Source organism: Podarcis gaigeae (assembly GCF_964106915.1).
Source record: "Podarcis gaigeae genome assembly, chromosome: 2".
In the NCBI taxonomy this organism is placed as follows: domain Eukaryota; kingdom Metazoa; phylum Chordata; class Lepidosauria; order Squamata; family Lacertidae; genus Podarcis; species Podarcis gaigeae.
Window position 1 is genome coordinate 2079383 of NC_139679.1, and position 23680 is coordinate 2103062.

A 23680-nucleotide genomic window follows, 5' to 3' on the forward strand; every position below is an offset into this window, starting at 1 on the left:
ATTGCTTTGGGTTTCCTTGGAGGTTAAAGTGACTAACAAATAAATTATATATAATTTCCTAAGGAAAAAATTACCACTTGAAAAAAGAAAACATTTCCATACCCTGAACAAGGGCAAATGCAACAAGTCGTTGGAGACCTCCACAGGTCCACATTCCCAAGAGGAAGAAATAGAAACAAATTCTTAAAAGCACACTATGGTTCTCTAAAAATAAGAGAGAAAACACTTCCGCAACACTCACAAACCAGCAAAATAGGGTGACGTTGTTTCTGTGCTCCATCAGTATAACTAGACACCGGCACCCCAGAAACACTTTCCTTGGCCAGCCTCTGCTTTTGGTGAACCAAAGGGACTCTGCCTATGCAGGGCAGAAGCACTAGAGGGCAGCAGCTACCCAGGTGCGAACTCCGCATCGCTCTGAAGGCAGGTATCCCCACAGCTGCACTTCAAGAGGAGTAGCAGGGGACATGAGGGGGTTTCCTGTTTGACATGGTGCCTCTCTTAATTCGGTCAACAGGCCCAGTACGTCTGGGAGCAGCAACAGCGCATGCAGCAGCAGCAGCTGCTGCGGAGGCATCCTGACTCCCTGCTTGTCTCGGCAAGCCGCGGCTCCCACCGGCCGCTCTCTAGAGCTCATTCGTCACCTGCCCCTGCCACTGCATCCCACCTGAGCCAGGACACATCTTCCAAGGCAATCCCCTTGCCGGTGCAAGAGCAGTCGAACAAGCCTCGCTTCACCACAGGTAACGCAACAGCTTTCACACACAAGCCAAGGACTCCCTACAAGAGAAGTGGGAACGTGTGGCCCTCCAGATGCTTTTGGACTCCAGCTCCCATCAGCCCCAGCCAACATGGCCCAATGGTCAGGGGAGAGGGTATTTGTAACCACTGCTTTGGTGTTGTTGTTTTCCGCATTAGCAGCACTGAAGTGACTTCTCTGGGGCTGTGCTGCCCAGGCAACTAGACCACAGGGGAAGTCCCCACCTCACTGAGGGTTTGAGACCCATTGGCTCCCCTCACCTGGTTTACCTGACCAGTTGAAGCCATTCCCAGGATTGTGAGCACTGTCACATGCTGACAACTTCTAGGAGCCACAGGTGGGAGCTGAGTGCAGGATGGGAAGCAAAGGTGGACAGAAGAACCAGGACATGTTCCCCACCAGAGAGTTTATTTACATTAGTAATTATTGCAGTTCCTAATTCCACACCTGCAGTCCATACTGCATTCTGGAAGAGCTGTGCCACATGGTTCCTGTATGCTCGAGTTGGCTTTCCAGTGCTCACCAAGCCCAGAGAGTGTTGCAGCTTTGTGAGTGACCTGGGTGCTGCTTTTCTTTTCGTTGCAGGCATCGTGTATGACTCAGTCATGTTGAAGCACCAGTGCTCGTGTGGGGACAACAGCAACCACCCTGAACATGCTGGCCGCATCCAGAGCATCTGGTCTCGCCTGCAAGAACGTGGCCTACGCAGTCAGTGTGAGGTAGGAGGCAGTGCAGGTCCAGGGTAATGAACTGAGGGTGTGAGACTGTTTTGCTGTAGCTTTTGGAAGTCTGAGATGGGAAGTTTGCACGAAATTTGCATACATGCATACCCTCCAAATTCTGTGTTCTGAACACTTTCTTCAAACAAAGCATCCAGGGATATATTTGCTTGGCTTTTCATAATATATTCTGCTTCATTTTCATTTTTAGCTCATTGGGATACCTTTATCTATGCAAGGAAGGAGGTGGCAGAGAGGAGTAGAAGAAAGGGAATTTTCTGCAACCACAAGTGCTAGAGTTGAAACATATAATTTGTCACAGTGCCTATTAACTCCTCTTATGACCAGTATTTTTACTTTTGGTACATCTGGGAGCAGGGCATTTCTCTTATCTTTGGATGAAGGAGTGGCCCTTGTGTTCCAAGTGGTTAGAAAATTTAGAGTAACTGTTCTTGAAACTATAGCCAGGAAACACCACTGGTTGCCTGTTGCACTTTCAGGTGCTCATAGAAGATAACGGTGAAAGTAATAAGATGATGAAGAGCGAGGAGTGTGTGTGTGTGTTTTCAAGTTTCTATTGTATGCTGAAGAAGTAACCCCCTTTCCAGTTTAAATTGAAAGAGAGACGAGACTTCCACCTTCAGCTGTGCATGTGGCTGCAGTAGAAACTTCAAAGACACGCTGGACGTGTGCTCAGCTCTCCCCACTAATCTCATGTGGCTTTGTTAGCTCATGGTCCCAACAAAGAAATGCATCTGTTGAGTTTAATTTGGCAGCTGCTTAATCATGCTTTCTTATGGTGGCTGAGAAGTCTGGAAATAGGACAGAGCACAGAGAACCAGCAAACCCAAATTGTGATTGTCATCTCAACAAGGTGCATTTCTAAAGTATAAACATATATGCATTTTATAGCAATTCAGCAAGGGTTGCCAACTTTTTACCAGCCTTTGTAGCTCTGCATTTAACAGCCACTTAATCTGCATACCTTTACAGGTGATATCTACACACTGTGAAAAGATTCTCACCTTCTGATTTCTGCATATCTAGCCACAGTGAAAGACACAGGAGAAGGCTCAGCCACTTCTTTTCCTGATCATTTGTCTATCCTCCAGTTTTTAACCCAAAATAACCTCAGGAATTGTAGTTTGGTGAGAGTGATGAGAATTCTCCAGTAGAGATCTGTAGCCTTCCACACAGAACTACATTTCCCAATGTGGTGTAGTGCTTAGAGTGTCGGACTAGGACCTGGCAGACCAGGGTTCAAATCTCCATTCAGTCATGCAGCTCACTGGGTGACCTTGGGCCAATCACTGTCTCTTAGCCTAACCTACCCCAAAGGGTTGTTGTGAGGATAAAATGGAGAGGGGATGGAAGTACATATGTCACCACCTTGAACTCCTTGGAGATAAGGTGGGGGCCAACTACTAAATAAAATCTATAGGAGCCTGGTATGATTAGTGTTTTTTAAAGTGAGCTTTTATTAGTTTAAACTTTTATAAAGGTAAAGGTAAAGGGACCCCTGACCATTAGGTCCAGTCGCAGACAACTCTGGGGTTGCGCCGCTCATCTCGCTTTATTGGCCAAGGGAGCCCTTTTATAGAATGGGCCAAAAAACAAGCTGCAAAATAAAAAAGTGTGTATTTTCCTGAATCTACCCTCTTCCTCCCCAATTCCCCAACAAGCCTGTGTTTGAGTGTGTGGGGGGGGGGGAGAGAATACTGTAAGAGGAGAGGAAAGGAGGAAAGTTTTTGAGGCCCTCAACCCAAGATGAAAGACAGAAAAACCTGCTCTTCACAGAGAAACAATCATAGGACAACAGGGACCCTGGATCCCCAGTGCTGTCCTTGTTCCCTTCCCCACCCATGCTAGCTGACAGCACTTATTCTAACCAGTGACTAAGATGCCCTTCAGAAAAGAAAACAGTAAAACAATGCATATTTCTGCAGTTAAAATGTTTGTTCCCCAACGTGCACGTAAAATAATTATGAGTGTCGCAGGATGGCCCTGTTAATTCAAAAGTTGTTGACTCACTGAGCAGCAAAGCATTCTCAGGCTCTGTAAATCCTATCCTGCAAGTGAACACTGCCACATTTTCTGAAGACGCCCGCTTTGCAGATGCTGGGCAGATGTGTGTTTCACCAAAGCGTTCACACATTTTGGGGAAATTTATGAGCAGCCATTTTTCTTTTGGAACAATTGGATTCCCTGTGTAGATCCTTTTTCTTTGCTCCCCTCTTTACCTGGCAACTGCAAGGCAGGCTTTAGAACAGTCCGGGAAACCTCAGGTATGGGTGCCAAACATACCTCCCACTTAAGAATCAAACATGACTGGCTCAGTCACTCTGAGGTTGCTAGGCAATTACAGTTTACTTTTTCCATGCCTTTGAACTAGGGGAAAAACATCTAGCCAAGGTTGAAACATGGTGGCATCTTGGCAGGTGAAGTGGCAGCAGAAGAGGAGGACTTAAGAACTCATTGAGTGTGGGGAGGTAGCTGGGAAGAGCCTGAGATGAAGAACAAGGCCGGCCAAGACTTTTTTTGGCATGCTGCTCATTTGAACAGCACTTGCATGTGGCAAAATTCCCCTGCATGGATTGCGCCCCTTGCGTCAGAACCACCTAGACTTCTGCTCTGATTGGCACTCCAGATCTTCTTCCTTGGGGGACCTCTTTGCCTGCCGCTGGCCCTTGTGCTCCCTTGACTTAATACAGCCACTTGTTTCTCTGCCAGTGTCTGCGGGGGCGCAAGGCCACTCTGGAGGAGCTGCAGTCCGTCCACACGGAGCGCCACGTGCTGCTGTATGGCACCAACCCCCTCAGCCGCCTGAAGCTGGACAACGGGAAGCTAGCAGGTAGGAGCCAAGGCATGCCACCCCTCGCCCCCAACCCAAGGCTGAGAGGAAACAAAGAGGCCTGTAGTCAGAAGCTGTGCTCTAAACTGATGTTTTGCAATGCACTTATGCACATAAAATGCTCACCTGCACCCTCAGTCCCTTTCATCTTCTCTCTTTTCTCTCACAGGAATCCTTTCCCAGCGGATGTTTGTCATGCTCCCCTGTGGTGGGGTTGGGGTAAGCTTCTTCCCTATCAAACCAGATTCTTCTCATCAAAGATGCCCTCCCAAACCTTGCCTCGCCCAGTGAGGGGCTCTCCCTTCTGAAGTCAGCTTGTGTGCTAGGCTGGCACAAAATGGAGGAGGCATTCAACTGGGATACACAAGGGTGGGTGGGTGTCGGGGGACAGCTTGAAAGTTTAAGTCACAGCAACCTCTGGCCTGCAGCTACCCCTCCCTGGGATAGGCAATGATGTAAGCAAGAGTGGCCAGTGGGGATTGGAAGGGGGTGACAGAGGGGGGGACCCATGCTTCACCAATGCACTGGCTCCTCATTGCATCCACATGGCGCCATCCTCCCCTGTCTCCTGTCCCCGCCAGCTGTTCCTTGATGCAATATCAGCGCAGGCAAGAGGAGGATATGACTAAGGGGGTGACGCAATCCTCAGGCTTTGTCAAAGGAATGGGGGATATATATTCCTGTTCTGTTCTTTCTCATTCTGGCTGTCCCTGTCTCTGACTACAGAGGATCAAGAGTCCTTCCCCAGCCCTTGTTACGTGGCTGCCCACCACTCCCAGCCACCCTTGCTCACCAGCAAGCCTTTCCTCACCATGAAGCTCTTGCTTTGAGGAGGCCTCTCTCTGGCTCAAGGGAACAGGCCAGTGAAGAGAGCCCCCTTCCCTTGGGCTTCTCTTTGTGGCCAGCCACTTACCTCCTTCTTCCTGCGCCTGCCGTGGACCTCTTTCCAACATCCTGGCTGGGGTGGGAGGGGTAAACTGGTAAAGTGGAGGTGCCCCGTAAACCATCCCACAGAGAGTCAAATGGCCTCCACCCCAACCAGAATCCCCCCTGGCCTTGGCAGCATCTTGCCACCGGATAAAGCAGGTTCCAGTAAGCCTTTGCTACACACAGACAGGGTTCGCCAGAACATTGTGAGGTCACAATGACATTGTTGGTGGCACCAGATCCCACACGAGCTGCCTCTGGGCATCTGCAACAGGGCCTGGTGACCACCCTGTAATCCATATGCAGAGCCTGAAGATATCCAGAACACCAGCCAGAGCTTTTGGTGGGATCTGGATGGATGTCCTTTAAAATCTGATTCAGCCAAAACATTTCTGAAGCAGGACCAAGAGGTTCAGCCCATCCTAGACAAGGCTCCCTTCTTCCATATGCTCTCCCCATCGCCACCTCACTGCCAGCACCGGTAGGGTGACTGAGTGCAGAAAAGGACAGGCTCCCCAGAACCTGGTGCAGAAGAAGGCATTTCACCAGATATCATTCACCTGACATGCTACTCCTGGTGAAGCTCTGGCTTCTACACAGCAATTGTCCATTTTTTCAGCTTGCCACCCTGCTTCAAAGGCCTGCTTCTCACTAAAGTCTTAAACTGGTGCTGCCCCACTTCAGACTGCAGATGTGGTAAGAAGGGGGGTCCTCACATGGCAGGATGCTCCTCTGTACATTTGTCAGCATAGAAAACTAGATGCCAAGACAAGGCTGTTCCATGACATCTAGTGTACTATGTAGGACAGGTTTGCATTATTTTTATTTGGTTTTTTTGTGTGGGGGAGGATTTTACCAGGTGAGCCTCCTCTGAAATGGTACAGCCTGTGCATGTGCTCACCATCTCTGTTAGAACTAGGCCTTATGCTTGCAACTTCCAGAAATCAATAGCTTTAAGGGGGTGCTCTATGTGATCATCCAGACATCACCTACATCTTCAAATGCACATATATTTCCATTGTGGCTGCCTCTTCAGCTTTGGAGCTCAAACCTAGAGCTCCCCCCACCCACAGAAATTGCTGAGGGTTTTGACAGACTTAATGGTTCTGTTGTGCCTGTTTTAGCAATGTGCTAGATGCTGTATGATTTTTAATTGCATTTTTATTGCTTCTTTTGTTCCTTACATTGTATTTTATTGCATTACAAAATGAGTCCCATAAAATACAATATGAGAAATAAAAGAAGCAATGAAAAAACAATTACAAAATTAACATGAGTATTAAATGCGGACACACCGTGGGCCACCTGAGTGAAGCTCGCAGACTGCGGGTGGCCCCCTGGTCACAGTTTGGGAGCCCCCTCATTGCCTCTGGGGTGGGAATAGGGATAGTTTGGGGGGGATCTTCCCCATCCCTCCTTCTCTCTGTCTCTTGTGTCCCCCCCTCCCTCTGGGCACTCTGCCACACTCACTTTTGTTCATGGCCTTCTTGCGTGCCTCTTCTGTTTTCTGTTTTTGTTTTTTTCTCGCTCTCTTTTCCAGGATGCTGCCTCCCAGCCCAGCCCTGTTCTCCTTCTCTTTAACCTCTTGCGCGCTCTTTCTCTTGGGCCTCTCTGTACCTTCATCCCTCTTCCTTCCCCTTGTCCTTACGGATGGGCCTTGGCTCCTCTCCCCCCCCCCCGGCCCCCTGCACCCGGAGAGAAAGAGAGGGAGAGCGAGAGAAGCGCGCCCGGAGCAGTCAGGCAGAAGGGGGGTTCTGCTCACACATGGAGTTGATCAGAAGAGAATCTCTGAGGTTTTCCGGCTCTTACTTTGCCGATGACGTGATCCTGATCAAACCAAGATGTTTGTTTTTGAAAAAAAAAATCAAATAGAATCAAGAAGGTAAAAAGAATGGGTTCTTCCTGCCCCTACTTGTTGCCTAGAGGGGGTTGTGCTGGGCAAGTTGAGCCCCACTGGAATGCAGCCTGGGGGGAGGATGGTGTTAAGTCTGAGGGAGGCCCACAAAAACTTTGATTTGTTGGGGACCACATTTCCATGGTTAATCATGAATGAGCACTTGTTGCATGCAAAGTGCTGAGCGATTCTTATTTGCCCTCACAACAGCCCTGTGAGGCAGATTCCTTGAAAATGCCTATTTTACAGGCAGAGAACTAAGGTTGAAAGGTATCCTAGGCCGTTCAGTGAGCTCTGAGCTTAGTTGATGTTTGAATCCAGACCTCCTTGGTCCAAAGTTAAAGGTCTGCCCTGGGGGGGTCTTTCCAGTGCTTTTATAGCCCTGTGTGCTCCTATCCTGCCATTGTGTGATCTGGGATTAGATGGGGGCCCTTCACCAAGGCGCTGTGGGCTAACTTCTCTTCATTTCCTCCTGCGTCCAGGTGGACAGCGACACCATCTGGAACGAGCTGCACTCCAGCAATGCGGCACGCTGGGCAGCTGGCAGCGTCACAGAACTGGCCTTCAAAGTGGCCAGCAGGCAGCTCAAGGTAAGAGGATGGCAGGGAGGCAGGGCAGCCCTCCTTCCACGAAGGAGCACGTGTCTCTGCAGATTCTGTGGCAGAATCTCTGAGTAGAATTGCACAGAATTTCAACAAACCTCTCCACAGCCCTGTCTACTTTTGTCCTTTTCTTTCTTTTTGCTGCCACCACCCAAATTGTCAGAGTGCTAAGAGGGGGAGAAAAAATTTGCAGGTGTTGGGTGAGGCCCCGAAACCAGCCAGGTGTATAGGGCCGAGGTCTCTACAGTTTGTAGGCTCTGAGTTCATAGCAGAGAAATACACTTCTGGAAGTGGCTTGGAAAGGACAAAGGCATGATGAGGCTGATTAGAGTTTCTCAAAAGTTTTGATTTGTTATGGTGCAGAACACACACGCATCTGAAGAGAGGGGAGACTGTTCCAGTAGACTTACTGTGAGAAATTACTGCTATTAGGAACTTACAGTAAGGTCTTGCTCAAAAATCACATCCTGCAGTGAAGTCACAATGGCAGCTGGGAGGAGGAGTGCCTTTTCTGTAGTGGCCCCAAGGCTTTGGCATAAACTTCAGAGGAGGTGTAGCAATGTTTCCTTTTGCTGGGTTTTCAGTTGGGGGGGTGCCCATTTCTATTCACAGACATTTGGCAATTGCACCAGGCACATTTTAATTAAGGCTAATCTGAATGTTTACCTATTTCCATTTTCAGGCTGAATTTCTCTCTCTCTCTCTCTTGATGAGGGAAAATGCTCCCCCCCCCCAAAAAAAAAACCAAATCCCACCCCTTAATGGACAGCTTTTTCAAGCCTATTCACTGCTGTTCCTTTCCCTTCTCATTGCCTACTTTTGGCACATCCTGCCCCCAGTAGAGTGAACCCAGTCACTCAGGGCAAACATAATGGGTGTGATGGTGTCACATTTAAGTATTGATGACATCACCAAGGGCAAACAAAATCAGCTGAGAGTGAGGGCAAACATTTAAATGTTTAGCTTTAAGCCTCAAAGTGGTATATGTCTGTTAGTATTAAATTGTGTTTACATGAGTTTGCTGTTATTTCCTTTAGATGTATAGTTTGATGGAGTGAGCAGTGTTGTAATTGATTTTATAAAGCCACCCCAAACTACAAGAGAGGCAAATAAATCAGAAACAGCATTTGTTTTAAATGAATCATGCCTGACAGGTTTTGTAATATATTATCAAACCAGAGTTACACATTTCTTAGATAACATTCTTCCTGTTCTAAGAGTGTTTAAGAGATCATGTTATACAAAAAAGCTTTCTCAAAATGCCAGTATTTTCATCAGCACAGTTTGTTTAATAGGTTGGATCCAGAACAAGCAAAGTGCACTTGTGTCCCATTGGAAATCAGTGGGACTCACCTTAGTCACGACTCAGTTTTCCCCTGGACTTAAATGGGAACTGAGTTAAGCGCTTCTTTGTCTAACCATTTCAATGGAATAGTCAAGCACAGATTTAAGTCTTTCCCACCAAAATCAGCCAGATCTTACCCAAAGGAACAGCCTTCTTAGTATGTTGCTTCAAAAAAACCAAAGAAGAGTGATATGACATCTTTAAGGCCAACTCATTTATTGGGGGGGGGGGTTCTAACACACAAACAAACACACCAAACCTCATTTCTTCTGATTGGGGGCCAAAGCCTATCTTGTCAGATGCTAGAAATAGTCACCTAAGTGACAGAGAGAAGAGCTTCGCTTTGGCTGTGATGTGCCTATGAAATGTAATGAATACAGTAAGTGCAGTAACTAGATCTAAAGAATAATGAGACCAAGGCAAAAGAAAAAGAAAGAAAGAAAGAAAACAGAAGAAAGTCCAGTTATTTAACTTGCCGTCACATATATTCAGACATGATTCGAAACAAGTAGAAGTCAAAAACCACTTCACTTATGATTACTCATCCAATATCTATGATTTGATACTCGGACCTTTAAAATATCCTTGAAGCACTTGTTTTATTTTAAGCAATGTAGATATTAGTAATGACAGCAACAGTAATAGCAATGATGCCGCAATGCTGTTTATCAAACCAGTCACCCAGTTTTTGTTTTTTATAATGTTTTTTGCAGAATGGCTTTGCTGTTGTTCGACCTCCTGGACACCATGCAGACCCCTCAACTGCAATGTAAGGACTGCACCTCTCGGGGAGGAATTCACTGTTGTGCTGTTATGATAGTTCCATCTGCACAAGCATTTCTGCTTGCCAGACAGAACAACCCCCACTCTCCTCCCCCCCCCCATGCTCTTTAAGGGTTTCTCCCAGAACCACGTTGTGCTAACTGGAGGTTTTGTGCAGCTTGCAACAGCTTGCCCTTTGTCCAATCTGGCCCTTTGTCCTCTCCTTCCTGCGTCAAAGCTTTTCATCCTAATGAGAAGGTGCCCTTTGAGCCCATCATCCCAGTGCTCCAGACTTTGCACCATTTCCCAGTTGCAATCCAGGCACCATTTGAGATGCTAGTCTTAACCTATAGAAAGTGGTAAAAGTCTTGGCCTGTACAAGAAACAACGGCACTTGAAGGATTCACCCTGGTGCAGACATTTGAGTTGCATCACTTCAGTGCACAGCACCTGTTGGCTCTCAGCTCAGCACATGAAAAGATTCCAGTGAAAAGCATGGTGTCTGAGACAATGTGAAAGGTTTGCATGTGGTGTCTGACCCCTGGTTGCTCATTCACACATGCATGGTACCACCTGATGCTGCAGCTGTGAAGCGATGAGCATGATGTTGGAGCCAGAGGAATTCTGAGCTCAGGCTTTGGCAAGTCTCCAGGAGAAAACAGTTTTCTGGTGGCAAGGGGGTCAAAAATGTGTCCTTGTGATGCACTTTTGTGGAGTCCAAAAGAGGTGCACGAATGGAATAGCACAACAGATTTCATCACCTTTGCTGCCTGTGATCTGGTCCTCTTGAGGAATGTCAAAATTCTGTCCATATTATAAGACTTGCCTTTGACAAGGGACAGGGAGTGGTCCATTCCATGGAGGCAACAGTACACAAGGGAGGACCTTGGATGCCCCAGGTGTGGAGGGTGGGGGAGTACCCCAGGGCACTGTCTGTCTTGGATGCTGACCTTCTTGCCTTCATCCTTCCTTGCCAGGGGCTTCTGCTTCTTCAATTCAGTGGCGATTGCAGCCAGGCAGCTTCAGCAGAAAGGGAAAATCAGCAAGATTCTTATCATAGACTGGGTGAGTCTCCATCCACCAAGCTGGTCTTTCTCCCTCTTCCCAGACTGCAAGTTGGTTTCCCATGATTCTTGCAGGGATGTAGAATGTAAGCTTAGGGTTCAGCAACCAGGCGAGGCAGTGAAAGTAGATGGCCAGCAGCTTCCCACTCCCACCCCTACAGAACGAGGTACATCCACCATCCTCTTTCTGTAATTTTCATTGGATCCTGAAGATGCATCTCTTTACACACCTGGCCTTTAACCCCTGAGATATTTATTTTAGGGCACCACCCTGGTGTCTGCATTGTAATCTGTTTAAACTGTTTTTAATATTGCATTTTTAAATTGTTGTAACCCATTCCGTGACTTTGTAGTGGAGAGCGGATCAGAAATCTAATCAGTAATAATAATAATAACAACAGCTTTCTCTCACATTGTCTTGCCCTCTTCCTGCTCCTCCTCAGGATGTTCACCATGGCAATGGGACTCAGCAAGTGTTCTACAGGGACCCAAATGTCCTCTACATGTCTTTGCATCGCCATGATGATGGCAACTTCTTCCCTGGAAGCGGAGCAGCCGAGGAGGTGAGCTTTTGTTGAATGGTTCTCTTCTCCACAGCCCCTTGTTAGGGGAAAGTGGGTAGGAGATAGGACAGGTTGGGGGAACCTGTGGCCCTCCAGATGCTGTTGGATTGCAGCTCCTATCATCCCTGACTATTCACCATGTGAGCTGGGGGTGATGAGAGCCAGCAACATCTGGAGGGACACAGGGTCTGCATCCCTGAGGCAGGAGGCATCTCAGAATTGAGGAATGCAAGCCAAGCAACATTGTTTTATAGCCGGTGTGGCTATAAAATCAAAATCAAATAGTGATTTTTTGCTTCTGGAGACCTGACTTCAAATCCTGACTTCGCAGCTTTGAGTCGAATCCTGTGTAGTGCCCTGTGGGACATAATTGGGAGAAGAAAAGGGTAAAGAGTAAACCCTACACAAGAGTTCCTAAGATGGTTGGATGGTGCCTTGTACGCCTCCTTCCTGTAACTCCTGCAGCCAAACTGGTGACAAACATCTTTCTCTGCTTGCCTGTGGACCACATCACTGAGGCTTAGAGTGGGGTTTGTCACCTGGGCAGCCCAGGACCTCCAGACACACTGCCCAGGCTTGCATCCCCGAGAGGTCACTTTGGTGCCGCTAATGCAGTGAAAACAATGCAGGAGGTGGCAGTTACGAGTTGCCAGTCTCAGCAGCCACAGCAGGAGCTGTGATTCTCTAGTGGTTTGACTTCACCCCTGGAGGCACACTCCATTGTCTCTCGAGACAGATGGATGCCAACAGCAAAGCAAAAGCAAACATTTCTTTGGTGCAAGGATTTCTACTTGTGCAAAGGAATGTTCTCCCTCTCTCCTCCCTCTGCCCACATGCCCTCTAAAAATCCGTTCAAGTAAGCAGATTTGGGGAGAGTGTGGGGTATGAAGAGGAGAGAGGGGAAGCCCCATTTCACAAGTGCTGACAGGTCTCATCATGCACTCACCATGTGACTGTGAATGGATTGCTACATCACAAGGGCCCAGGAATGATAGGTGTTTGGTGCCTCCACCAAGAAAAAGAAAGAAAAGAATATGGGTGATGCAAATGTATCTTTTTGTTTGTCCACAAAAGACAGCAGGTTTGCATCATCCACCAGATCCCTGAAATAAAACTAGCCCAGGAATTGACTGATCCATTCAAACTGATAAACGGAACCCAGTACTCCCTCTCACTGCTTCTTTATGATTGACCAGTCACAATATTGTGGAAATGGGAGGTGGCAGAGCTGGCAGAATGTTCCCTTCTGCTGGAGTCAAACAACATCCCTCTCATAAAAGCACAGGACCCTCCCAGAGACAAGGCCTACCACCCTCATGCTCTCTTATCTCCATGGCCCACAGCCCTCAAGCCTCTGTTTATTCTACCTGCCCTTCCTTTAAGTTTCTCTGTTTCTCCCCTTTTCTTTCAGCCACCCTTCGTCTGAGCACTCTGACCTATAATTTCTCTACCTTCTAAGGTTGCTTCCCAACCAGCTTCCCAGAACTTAGTTTTACACAGGTAGTTCAGTTTTCCCACAGTTTTCATCCTGACTGACCAGCTTTGTTCCCTGAGCAACTGGGGCACTGGTGGACACATCAGCTCAAGCAGTCAGGAGGTTACACTGTCTGAAGTGCAATGCAGTATGAATAAGCCCTTGGAAACCTACCAGGATTTAAGCAGTGGCTGCTTCCAGTATTTACATACCACATTCACCCATATTCACAAGGTTTTAAATGACAAAAATTCCCAGTTAGGAGCATAAGTGCCCTCTTTGAAGGAAAGCATTCTCAAGGGAGAACTCCTTATGGCAACACTGGAGAGCTCTAGCAGGAGATGGTGGGGATTCCTGCAAGCCAAGGGTTGGGGAGAGTCGGCCGAACTCCCTTTGTCATTTCAAATCCATCATGTTTTACAACCTGCTTTCAAAGGGGCTTAGCGCTGAGAGTGGCCAGAACTATAGTTGGCTCCCATCTGGTTCTCATCTTTCTCTGTGAGCAGGAGATATCAAAGGGGCTGAGGGATTGTTTATGATGCTGTGCGAATCCCTGTGAGACTGTGGCGTATCACCCGAGGCTCCCCTCCCTGCGCTTTATGAGCTGTTTCCCCCTCCTTCATCTGCCCCACTGTCTATTTTGATGTTGCAGCTCTGCCGAGACGCAGGACTGGAGCAGAATTCTCAGGGCCTCTGGTATGGGTCCCTCCCCCCTCCCTCCCTCCCTCCTTCCCAACTAGCTTACAAGTTAAGATATAGATGTGCAGAACTACAGGCAACAACCGTTTGGTGGGGGGGGTATTTCTGACCCTCACGTGTGTCAATGCCCCCACCCCTGTTTTGCCCCCTTTTCTGGCCATTTCTGGGTTGTGCTGATGTACAATGTTAATTGGACATGCATAAATTTGTTTTCTGTACACCAGATATTATCTCCTCCCTCCCACCCACCCACCGCCCCCATCACCCATTCCCATTTGATTTTGTTTGATTACCCTTGCTACCATGGAAAAAGGCCACTGCTCTGGCCCCTCCTGCAAAATTCCTGTCCTGTCCTGTCACCTGGTTGCATCCCAAAGATGATGAAGGCTGTGGAGCAAACTCCAACAGCTGGCATGCAACTCAAAGTTCTAGAAGGACCATTGAAATACATGTAATAAAAGTTAGTATATGCCAGTCCTGCTGTAAGCTATGCTTGCTCTCTGTTTACAGCAATAAAAAGCCATATTTGGGGACCTAAGTTACCTCCAGGGTCAGCAGGCATCTGCCTCTGAATACCACTTGCTAGGGATCACAGGGAGGAGAATGCTGTTGCCCTCGTGTCCTGCTTGTGGTCTTCCCATGGGGATGTCAGGTTGGCCAGGGTGGAAAACAGGGTGCTGCATGAGCCTTTGGTTGGCTCCAGCAGGGGCTGCTCTTACATTCTTTTGACCTGCTTTGGACTTGCATTTGCACTTGGCATTATGGTGTGTGGTGCAAGCATTTAGACACACGCACACAAGTGCACATGACCATGCACACATGCACACAGACAAGCCCCAAACTCTCTGCGGTATCACCAATGCCAGAGGAGCACTCAAGTTTTGAGATAATTCTTGATTTAGCTGGCAATGTAGAACTGGGGCCCAGCGTGCAGAGGGGGAAAGAAGTCAGCGTGCTTCCTGTACGTAGAGCTGCAGCTCGGAAGAAGTAGCTAATCCTCTGCTCACATTCTTAACCCATCACACCACATGAGCATATTTCAGAAAGGAACAACTGCCCATTCTATGTGTCAAAAACTTCTGTTGCTTTTCTGAAACACTTTTGTATATGAATTTGGCCTCTCAGCTATGAGCTGTTCCCCTTACAAATCTTTTCAGGCTCCAAAATTCTTTGGGAGATGCCTTACTCTGGATCTCATGTGCAGTGCCAAAAGGGCAGGATCTTCTGAAAGGTGACACTGCAGTCCTGGACAAAGATCCATCAAGCCACATTAAAATTACAGTGGTACCTCGGGTTACATACGCTTCAGGTTACAGACGCTTCAGGTTACAGACTCCGCTAACCCAGAAATATTACCTTGGGTTAAGAACTTTGCTTCAGGATGAGAACAGAACTCGTGCAGCAGCGGTGCAGCAGCAGCAGGAGGCCCCATTAGCTAAAGTGGTGCTTCAGGTTAAGAACAGTTTCAGGTTAAGAACAGACCTCCACAATGAATTAAGTACTTAACCCAAGGTACCACTGTACTCCTTTAGCAGCAATGTGAAAACCTTTCATTGTTGTGATAGGATCCTGGATCCCCTGACATTACTTACAAGTACTCAGTCGTTTAAGTTTTGATTTCTTACAATCTGGGGGTTTTATTTTAAAAAACTTCTTTTGTGCATTGCATTCAGTACATGTTTAGAAAGACACATTAATACATTTAAGAAATGGATATATATTGTCATCACCATGAGGCTGTTTCCTCTAGTGAGTCTTAAAATGCCATTGTGTCCCCATCCATTGTGCAGCACAGAAAAGAGCCAATTTTAATTTGAACTAGGAAAATGCTACGAAAACAACTTGCTTATCCCCAATATTTTTCCTCTAGACATTGCTGGACTACAGTTCCCATCATCCCTGACCATTGACTGTGGTGCTAGCTGGGGCTGATGGGAGTTGAAGTCCAACAACTTATAAAGACACCCCCGCCCCCAGATTGGAGAAGCTGCCTGTGGTTCGTCACCAGTCCCTCTCCTTCCCAAAGAAAAACGCAGCACCTCGGTTCTCCTGTCCTGAGAAGTTGTGGATTTGCTTTGTACTTTAAAGAACATTTTTAGAAGTTTACATTTGGACCTCCATCTTGCAAGCCACTGTGATATGATCACACAGAAGCAAAGTATATTTAAAAACTGATTCAAGGACACATCTCCAAGTTACATTGTTTGTGCTGCTCTTTTTCCTGCTATTGTAAGCAGTTCCATAGATACCCAGTGTTGATGAGAGTGTATCCAATTTGCCCGGGTCTTCTGAGCATGTTATCTAGTACATCAAGAAACCCAGTGTGGCCACCATGGAGCATTCACTTTCTCCTGCTTCTCTCATCACAGCTGAATGGGGGGGGGGGGCGAAGCTGAAGTCTGACTCCTCCCTGATTCTTTTTAAAATAAGAGCTCCCTTTGTATGGCTGAGATGGGCCAGAAGAACACACTGCATAAGGAGCCTCTGTGTTGTTTTCTCTTTTAGGTGGGCTCTGGTGCTGGAGAGGGCTTCACCGTCAACGTTGCTTGGACAGGTGGCCTCGACCCACCCATGGGGGACCCCGAGTACTTAGCTGCTTTCCGGTAGGCCTCCCCTTCATGCCAGACTTCCTGTGGCCCCCACAGCTTTAACACCAGTAGAGTCTTCTTGTATTAACCTTTTGGCTGCATTCGGAACAAGTGGAGGATTCAGGGTCCCTCCAGACATCCTTTTTATTGTGCATATATGATGATTTGTTCTCATGATATTATCAGGGTGGTTATATGTGATCACACTTCAATAACGCTTTTGCCTACAAAAGCTTTGGGGTGGACATACTGTTTCATTTCTAATCTGTGCATGCCCTCTAGCTTCCTAGAAGACCCTCCCTTGGATTGCCACATGGTGAGCCTCCAAAGGTCAACTTCTGTTCTGAGTTTACAATTTAAGTTGGGAGGGAGAAACAGAAGAACGAGGAAACAGGCACAAGAGAGTAGCACATTCTAAATTAAATGTGCTCTGCAGAACCTGAGCTGATCCTTGCAAAATCTCAGCTCCTATATTTGTTCTACAGCTGGGCTGTTAGAAATTTTCAGTTTAAGATTCTGCACACAGTCTCAGCTTCTTCACTACCTAGCTAAGTAGGAGATACCTCAATCTGATCTGAGAAACTTAGTAGAACGAAAGCTTCAGTCTGCCCTTTTGACTTTACAACATGGCAATATGAACTGTTTGAATATGGTTACTGGTTTTATATTATCTGAAGGAATGCAGAGTTGCCTGGTTTTCTTTTTATTTTCATCACGAGGGGGGGAGTGGGGGTTGGTGGGCGGGGAGAACTTCAGAGTCAGGAAAGGAAGCCTTAAGGCTGCAATATTGAGTGTACATACTTGGAAGCGACTCTCATGGAATCCAGTGGGACTTACTTCCAAGCAAACATGATTAAACCTAGGACCAGGCTGTAAATTTCTCTTTCCTGCTTTGTCAAAAGTTGCACGCACACCTCTGCTGACAGCTGCAGCACTTCCCCCAACACACACTCCTCAGGCCCTGGCCCCCATCCCTAGCTGCCCCCTAGCAAGCCATCTGGAATCCTTAAGCCCAGACCCAAAGTTCTGTTTGGCCCCTTCTTACATTTGCTCTGTGGCATTTGCTTTGCTGCAGCGTGGCTTCTCCTGCCAGCCTCTCCCATACCATTAACCATGGTAGCTTGCAACCTCCAGCAACATCTAGAGAGTCCCACATGGACTAGCCCTGCTGTGGCAGCAATGTCAAAAACATGGTCCCAGTTTCTGAGAGATTTTGGACTTCCCATGTAATAACTGCAACAATTCTAATTTTTTGTACTTTTGGAATATTCAAAGCCCTTTGCAGACATTGTCTTGTTATAGTTATAACAACAGCTCTGTAAGATAGACCCATACTCTTGTCCCTGTATTTTCAAAGGAATAGGGTCTGGGGCGCCAAGAGTGTGGCTACCCAGGGACTTAATAGGAAAGGCAAAAGCGAGACCTTCCTGATTCATAACTCAGCCACTTGTGGCCAAGCAAGACCTGATGTGTTTCACACAATTAGCACCTGTGTTAATTATGTGAGAAAAGTATATAGCATGCACACAGCACATACAGGGTAAGGAAATTTTTAACTCTTCCCACTCCCACAGTGTTCCCAATCCAGATCACTCACACACACCATACCTGCTCTTTGCACTGTGTCTGACCTGGTTGGAAGCTCTCCTTACAATGCAAATAAGCTAGCAAACATAGGCAGGCTGATCAGGGTCTGGAGCATAGAGGGGAACAAGGGATGAAAGCCCCCCATGCCCATCTTTGTGATGCAGTCTGGATCAGGGTCTCCATAGGTGCTATTTCAAAAAACACTCACCCAATTGTGTGACTAATGTCACGTGTGGTTTGGCCTTTAGCTGCTACTCTCCACTAGCTGTCAGTTACCTTCTCAGTGTGAGAAGGAGTTGCTCCCCAGTGGGGAGAGGGACAAGGGGTCCTCAGGCCTCTTCTTAGCCACGTGGCCAAAGCCTGCACTTCCAGGATTCCGTCCCCATGAATGAGGCTGAAATTGCTTGGCACAACCCCAGTTTTGAATCACAAACCCAATACGTGCCAAGCTTGGGCTTTGGAAAAAGGCCGCCCTCCCACAGCTGCCCAGCATATGTGCTTTGATTGCACTTAAAAGGGCTCTATAAATAGTTTTCCCCCACCCTCACTGTACACAGAAATGCAGCTCCCAGGCCCTATGGATATCATGCCTCTTTTGAGTTGCTTGGCAAGCATGACCCAGCTGATGGATGGGCCTTTGGAGTAGGCTGGGATTTCATCCCAGCGGGCAAGATTGCAGGCCTGCTGAACTTTCTGTATGAGAGCTGGGAAAAGCTTGCGCCACGGAGCATCTAAAAAGGAACTCAATCCTGAGCCAACTTAGCCTTGGCGTTGCTGGGAACAGGTCCAAGCCCGTGAGCTCTCGTCATTTCACAGGCAGCGCTACAGAACAGCCTCCTGATGCAAACAAGGGCTCTGGGTTGCTTTCATCCCAAGGCGACTGGCAAGGGTTTAGAAGTGGTCCCAGAAAGCAAGTCTGGCAACACAGGGCTGAGAAACAGCTCGCCTCTGGCAGAGTGTCAAGGGGAAGGGAGGGAGGCTGAGCTCAAAACATCTGAGAAACACTGAAAGAGAAGAGGAGCAGGGAGAGAGAAGCCATAGGCCACCGGGTCCATGTCATACCACAGAAACTCAGGAAAGAAAGATAGCAAAAAGTAGACGATCGAACTGGGCACAGCTGGAGAAAGAGAAGTTCTAGCCCTTAATTTGCTAAATTGAGCTTTGGAAAATGCACAAACAATGGCTGCCAATGTCTCTGATGCAAGAGAGGGTGCTGAACATTGGCCAAGCTATCCATGTTGCTGAACCACATTCAGAAAATAAAAATCCTCAGAGTCCTGTTCATTTTTTCATGTTTGGTGGGTGTTCTGGTTTGGGGGGAGTGTTTTGGACTGCTTGTTTGTTTAGGAGATGCAGCTACAGTCTCCTCTGAAAGACCTATGCTAGGTTGGAGAGTGCATCTCAACCCTCTCCCCTCCAGACATTTTCCTGCCCTCTCCTGCTTTATGGAAAGAAAACATTGGTTCATTAGCCATGGAAGAAAAGCTTCAGGAAAAGTTTTAGGACAGAAATGCACACTTACTTGCGTCAGATTTTCAAGGGCCTTCCTGGAGGTGCTCTGTCAACATTTGGTCAGCTTTTTCTTGTCCGTCATAGTCAGTGGGGCAGTATACTGTATTACATTTAACGGTTATATGGTGAAAACACCTCAATACATGTCCCCTTTTCCTATTTCAACTGTCCCTTTTATTTTTTGTTTGTCTTGTACTTCAACTGCATTGCTCAAAATCTGTGATAAAAACCTCCTGTTTCATTTTGTCCAAAAAGAAGCAGGCATTCTGTTACTGAGCTATGACCCTTCCATAATTACTTTATAAAGCAGCACCTTGGGGTAAAAATTCTATATGGCCCATTGTCTTCTGTTGATTGGTCTTAATATTTCATAGAAGATTGTATGTCTGTGCCTTGTGTTCTGTGGTTTGCTTTATTTATAGTCCACTTTCCGTCCATAATAGGATCGAGGATTGAATTCATGGGGTTCCCAGGTGAACCCCCACTTAGTCAGGGACCAGACCCCGACCCTCTTAACTTCAGCAAGGTGGCTGAATGATCAGGTGCCTTCAGGCCATGCCATGTGTAGGTTCTTATTCTTCCACGTGACTTGCAAAAATCAGAACGAATTATTGCAAAGAGGAAGGAAGGAAGGAAGGAAGGAAGGAAGGAAGGAAGGAAGGAAGGAAGGAATATGGATAGTCTCGAGCAGAAGTATAATGCATCATAAAAGCACACACAGTTCTGTGCCTTACACACTGAAGGCAGGTCATGAATTTCCATTGCAGAATTTTTTGGTAGGGGTTTGATGCAGAATTCTGCACCATCCTTACAGCTAGAGTGTGTTCTGCTTTACTCTGGGAGCAGAAGCCCAGGAGCATTGAGTGTGCTAGCCCAGTGCCAGTGATGCTAGACAACCTAGACTGTTGTTGTTTTCCCTCCTCTGCAGGACCGTTGTGATGCCGATAGCCCATGAGTTCTCTCCGGATGTGGTACTGGTGTCTGCAGGCTTTGATGCAGCTGATGGCCATCCGCCGCCACTGGGAGGCTACAAGGTCTCAGCCAAATGTAAGGCTGCTGACAGACTGAAAAACTCATCCTTCTTTCCAGATAATTAGAAATCTGCCTCCATCACCTAAGACTGATTGTGGGTCCAGGTTCGGTCAGAAATGATGGCATCCTCACCTACCCCATGATAATGATGTCACAATCAAACACCAGGGCCTCAAAGCCCACTGTGGCCTTCACACCATGAACAGGGTGTCCTCCTCACCAGCCCTTGGTTACACAGTGGTGTATCCGAAGAACCAGGACCCACAGGGTAGCTAAGCAGGGAAAGCGCTCTTTACAGGACTTAAGAGTCTGTAATGGAATCTGGGTTCCCAACCAGTTTGTCCTAAAAAAAGGCCAGAAAAGGAATCCATCAATTCAGTTATATCCAGAAAGTGTTTAAAGGTGGGGGCATTGATGTCTGCTTAGCACTCCACTCAAAAACTTCAGTAAGATTACTTGCTGGCGGGGTGCCAAAGACGGATTTAGTGCACTTAGGTGACCCATTGATCATTATGCCCACATCAGCCTGGTCTGACTACAGATGTCACTCCTTCTTGGGGAAGGAAGCATTGCAGTGCTTGCCTTATGAATCAGCCACATCCACTTTATAACTGGGAAGGTGGTTCAGAGAAAGTGGGGTGCTGGGGGGGGGCAGAAAGGGTGAGAGAGAAGTGTGGAATGTCTGGGTGTGTTCAAGAGGACAGCGTGGGACATCTTCCATGCACAGGGAGGGCGCTCTTTTCTGTGAGGGCCATAAAGTCTAATTCTCCCATTTCCTTTGGCTTCCCTCCAGGTTTTGGCTACATGACCCAGCAGCTGATGAGTGTGGCTGGAGGTGCTCTTGTCCTTGCCCTGGAAGGGGGCCATGATCTGACTGCCATCTGCGATGCCTCAGAGGCCTGTGTCTCTGTCCTGCTGGGCAATGAGGTGAGTGGAGCCCATCCTTAGCAGAATCAAGGACAGCCTCCGGGGATTAAAATGATATATTTAGGTAACTGCCAGTGCTTTTTACTGGGGATACCCAAGGGTATGCAAGACCAGCACCATTTCTCCCCAAATGCTAAAAGTGTGGCACTTAATATAACAACTTCATGGTGAGTTCCAGCACCTACACACACGCGCACACACACACACACACACACACACACAAAAGCACTGGTAACTGCCATCTATGTACAGGCTACAACTGATTATTGCCATCATGTGTGCGTACACAGCACCAAACCCAGAACTGACCCAAAATGTCACTCAACACGTCATGAAATGGGCGGTACAGGGATGAAGCGGGACATGCACAGGGGCCAGGAATGAAACCCCCATGCGAAATTGCCCTTGACTGTGTATAGCACTTTACAAAAAACCCCAGGTGTAATAGCACCCAATCTCACGAGGCTCACAATCTAAAATAGAAACAGAAAAACTGGCAGTGCCAGGGATCCAACCTGAGACCTTCTGGAAGCCAAACAGATGATATCACCACTCAGATGTGGCCACTCCACAAATTTATTTCTTCCAGCCAGGTCTGGCCCAAGACATTTTGGCACCTGAGGCAAACCACAGAATGTTGTAGGACCAATGGTCAAGGACGTTGGGAGCTGTAGTCCAGCAACAGCTGGGGACCAAAGTCTGGGAAACGCTGCCTTATCAGGGATGGGAAACCACAGGCTCTTGCCCTTGGTACTTCCCCCAGCCCTCACAGGAGCTGATCTGTACTTGCTTGGGTGGTTTTGTCCAACTGGATGGGTCCACGCACCAAGACAGCTCTGAGGAACTCTGTTGCCCGATTGGCCTTGTCTTTACTGCAGCCTGCCCTGCCCTGGAGTCTTCCTCTGACTTTGCTACCAGGCACCAGAGGGCAGCATTTCAAACTGCCTCCTGCTCTCCATCAGTGCTGCAGACAGGTCCTCCCCTTGTCTCTTCAGCCTGAGACAAGTGATCTGGTCACCCAAGAAAGTCTTTTGCCACCAAGCCACTCGGTCTTCCTCTCAAGTCTAGCACAAACCAACATGGACCCAGCCTCCAACCCACAGGAATAGTTTGGCCCCAACTCAATAGCACCTGGCCATTTATACCCTTCTTGTGGTCCCTCTTAGCCCAGCACCAGCCAATCACACAGTCCAAATGAAAATTCTAGGCCTCTAGTCACCAACCAGAACATCCCTCTTTTGCTACTGAGATATGCATCTCCACCCCTTCTGACTTTCACCTGACCAGACAGAACCATAGAATTGTAGAGTGGGATGGGTCATCTAGTCCAACCCTCTGCAATGCAGGAATCTCTCTTTTTAAAAAAATATTTTTTATTAACCGGCCAATCAAATCAAATTAAATCACATCACATAAATTCCGAATTACAAAGCCGAATTTTAAATTTTGTTGGGGGGACCCATATTTCAAGATCCGAAGGGGGATTCTGATCATCTTCTTGTCCAAATCAATCCAAATCAGTCCAAACAGAGTTCATAATTCTATCCAGTCTTATCTTGCTGTTTCCACATCACATCTTGTTCATATATTTTCTCTTTTTTCTTTATGATCTCTTCTGATAGTCTCCTTAAGCCGATAAACACCAATAATAATACTGTGTGAATTTTCCGTTCTTCCAGTCCTCAAATCGAGATGGTTTCCATCTATCATCACTTTCATAGATAACATCGCTCTTTCCATCATTGATCTCATAAAACTGTCGCTCTTAAGTCCCACTGAGGAGTTTCAGCCACAATATAAAAACAGCTCTATTTCTCTCTTTCTCCTCCCAGACTCAAGACCTCCGACAGAACTTCCCAATATGGCGATGGCATTTTTAACTGCATCATTCCAAAGCTCTTATACATTCCACGCTCTTCTTAAAACATGCTTTGGTTCGAAAGTTTATCTCCACACAGCCTTAAATCCATAGCTTAAGTCCTTAAAATGACAATTCTGACTCGTGAGGGGAGGGGATTCTTGTTTAATCACATAAGGAAAGAAAGGAAAGGTTTCCCCCCTCCCCCATCAGTCATTTGCCATACCGTATCTTGGCGTATCTTCTCATGTTTTATTCTTGTCTTGTTTTGTCAGAGATCTCTTCTGTTAGCAGTCTTTACTTCCCCTTCTTCCTTGAAATATGTGCATTCGCCTCATCCAAATTGTTTCTTTTGAAGTTCTTGCAGCTAGTGGCGCGGATCAGGGACGGCGTCCAGGAGCGCCGGGATCCCACAGGAGGGCTTTGTGCCTAGTGCCCCCATCCCCACAAATTTGGGGGTGGTATAGGGCACAGCAGGCAAGGGCAGTCCTAAGGGCAGAGGCTAATTACTCCCAT

The 23680-nt window shown here is 47.3% G+C and overlaps 1 protein-coding gene across 7 annotated transcripts in view; it reads left to right on the top strand.

Annotated features, from left to right (window-relative positions):
- HDAC7 (histone deacetylase 7) overlaps positions 1-23680 on the top strand; it is a 179166-nt gene that overhangs the window by 151421 nt on the left and 4065 nt on the right. For all 7 annotated transcript variants that reach the window (XM_083729180.1, XM_083729182.1, XM_083729181.1 and 4 more), the window contains 11 exons: positions 518-743; positions 1346-1479; positions 4210-4330; positions 4500-4549; positions 7634-7741; positions 9812-9867; positions 10838-10925; positions 11368-11487; positions 16166-16263; positions 20276-20394; positions 21173-21306. In XM_083729180.1, the coding sequence (XP_083585306.1) occupies positions 518-743; positions 1346-1479; positions 4210-4330; positions 4500-4549; positions 7634-7741; positions 9812-9867; positions 10838-10925; positions 11368-11487; positions 16166-16263; positions 20276-20394; positions 21173-21306 (1254 nt within the window). The remainder of the gene's footprint in view (positions 1-517; positions 744-1345; positions 1480-4209; positions 4331-4499; positions 4550-7633; positions 7742-9811; positions 9868-10837; positions 10926-11367; positions 11488-16165; positions 16264-20275; positions 20395-21172; positions 21307-23680) is intronic.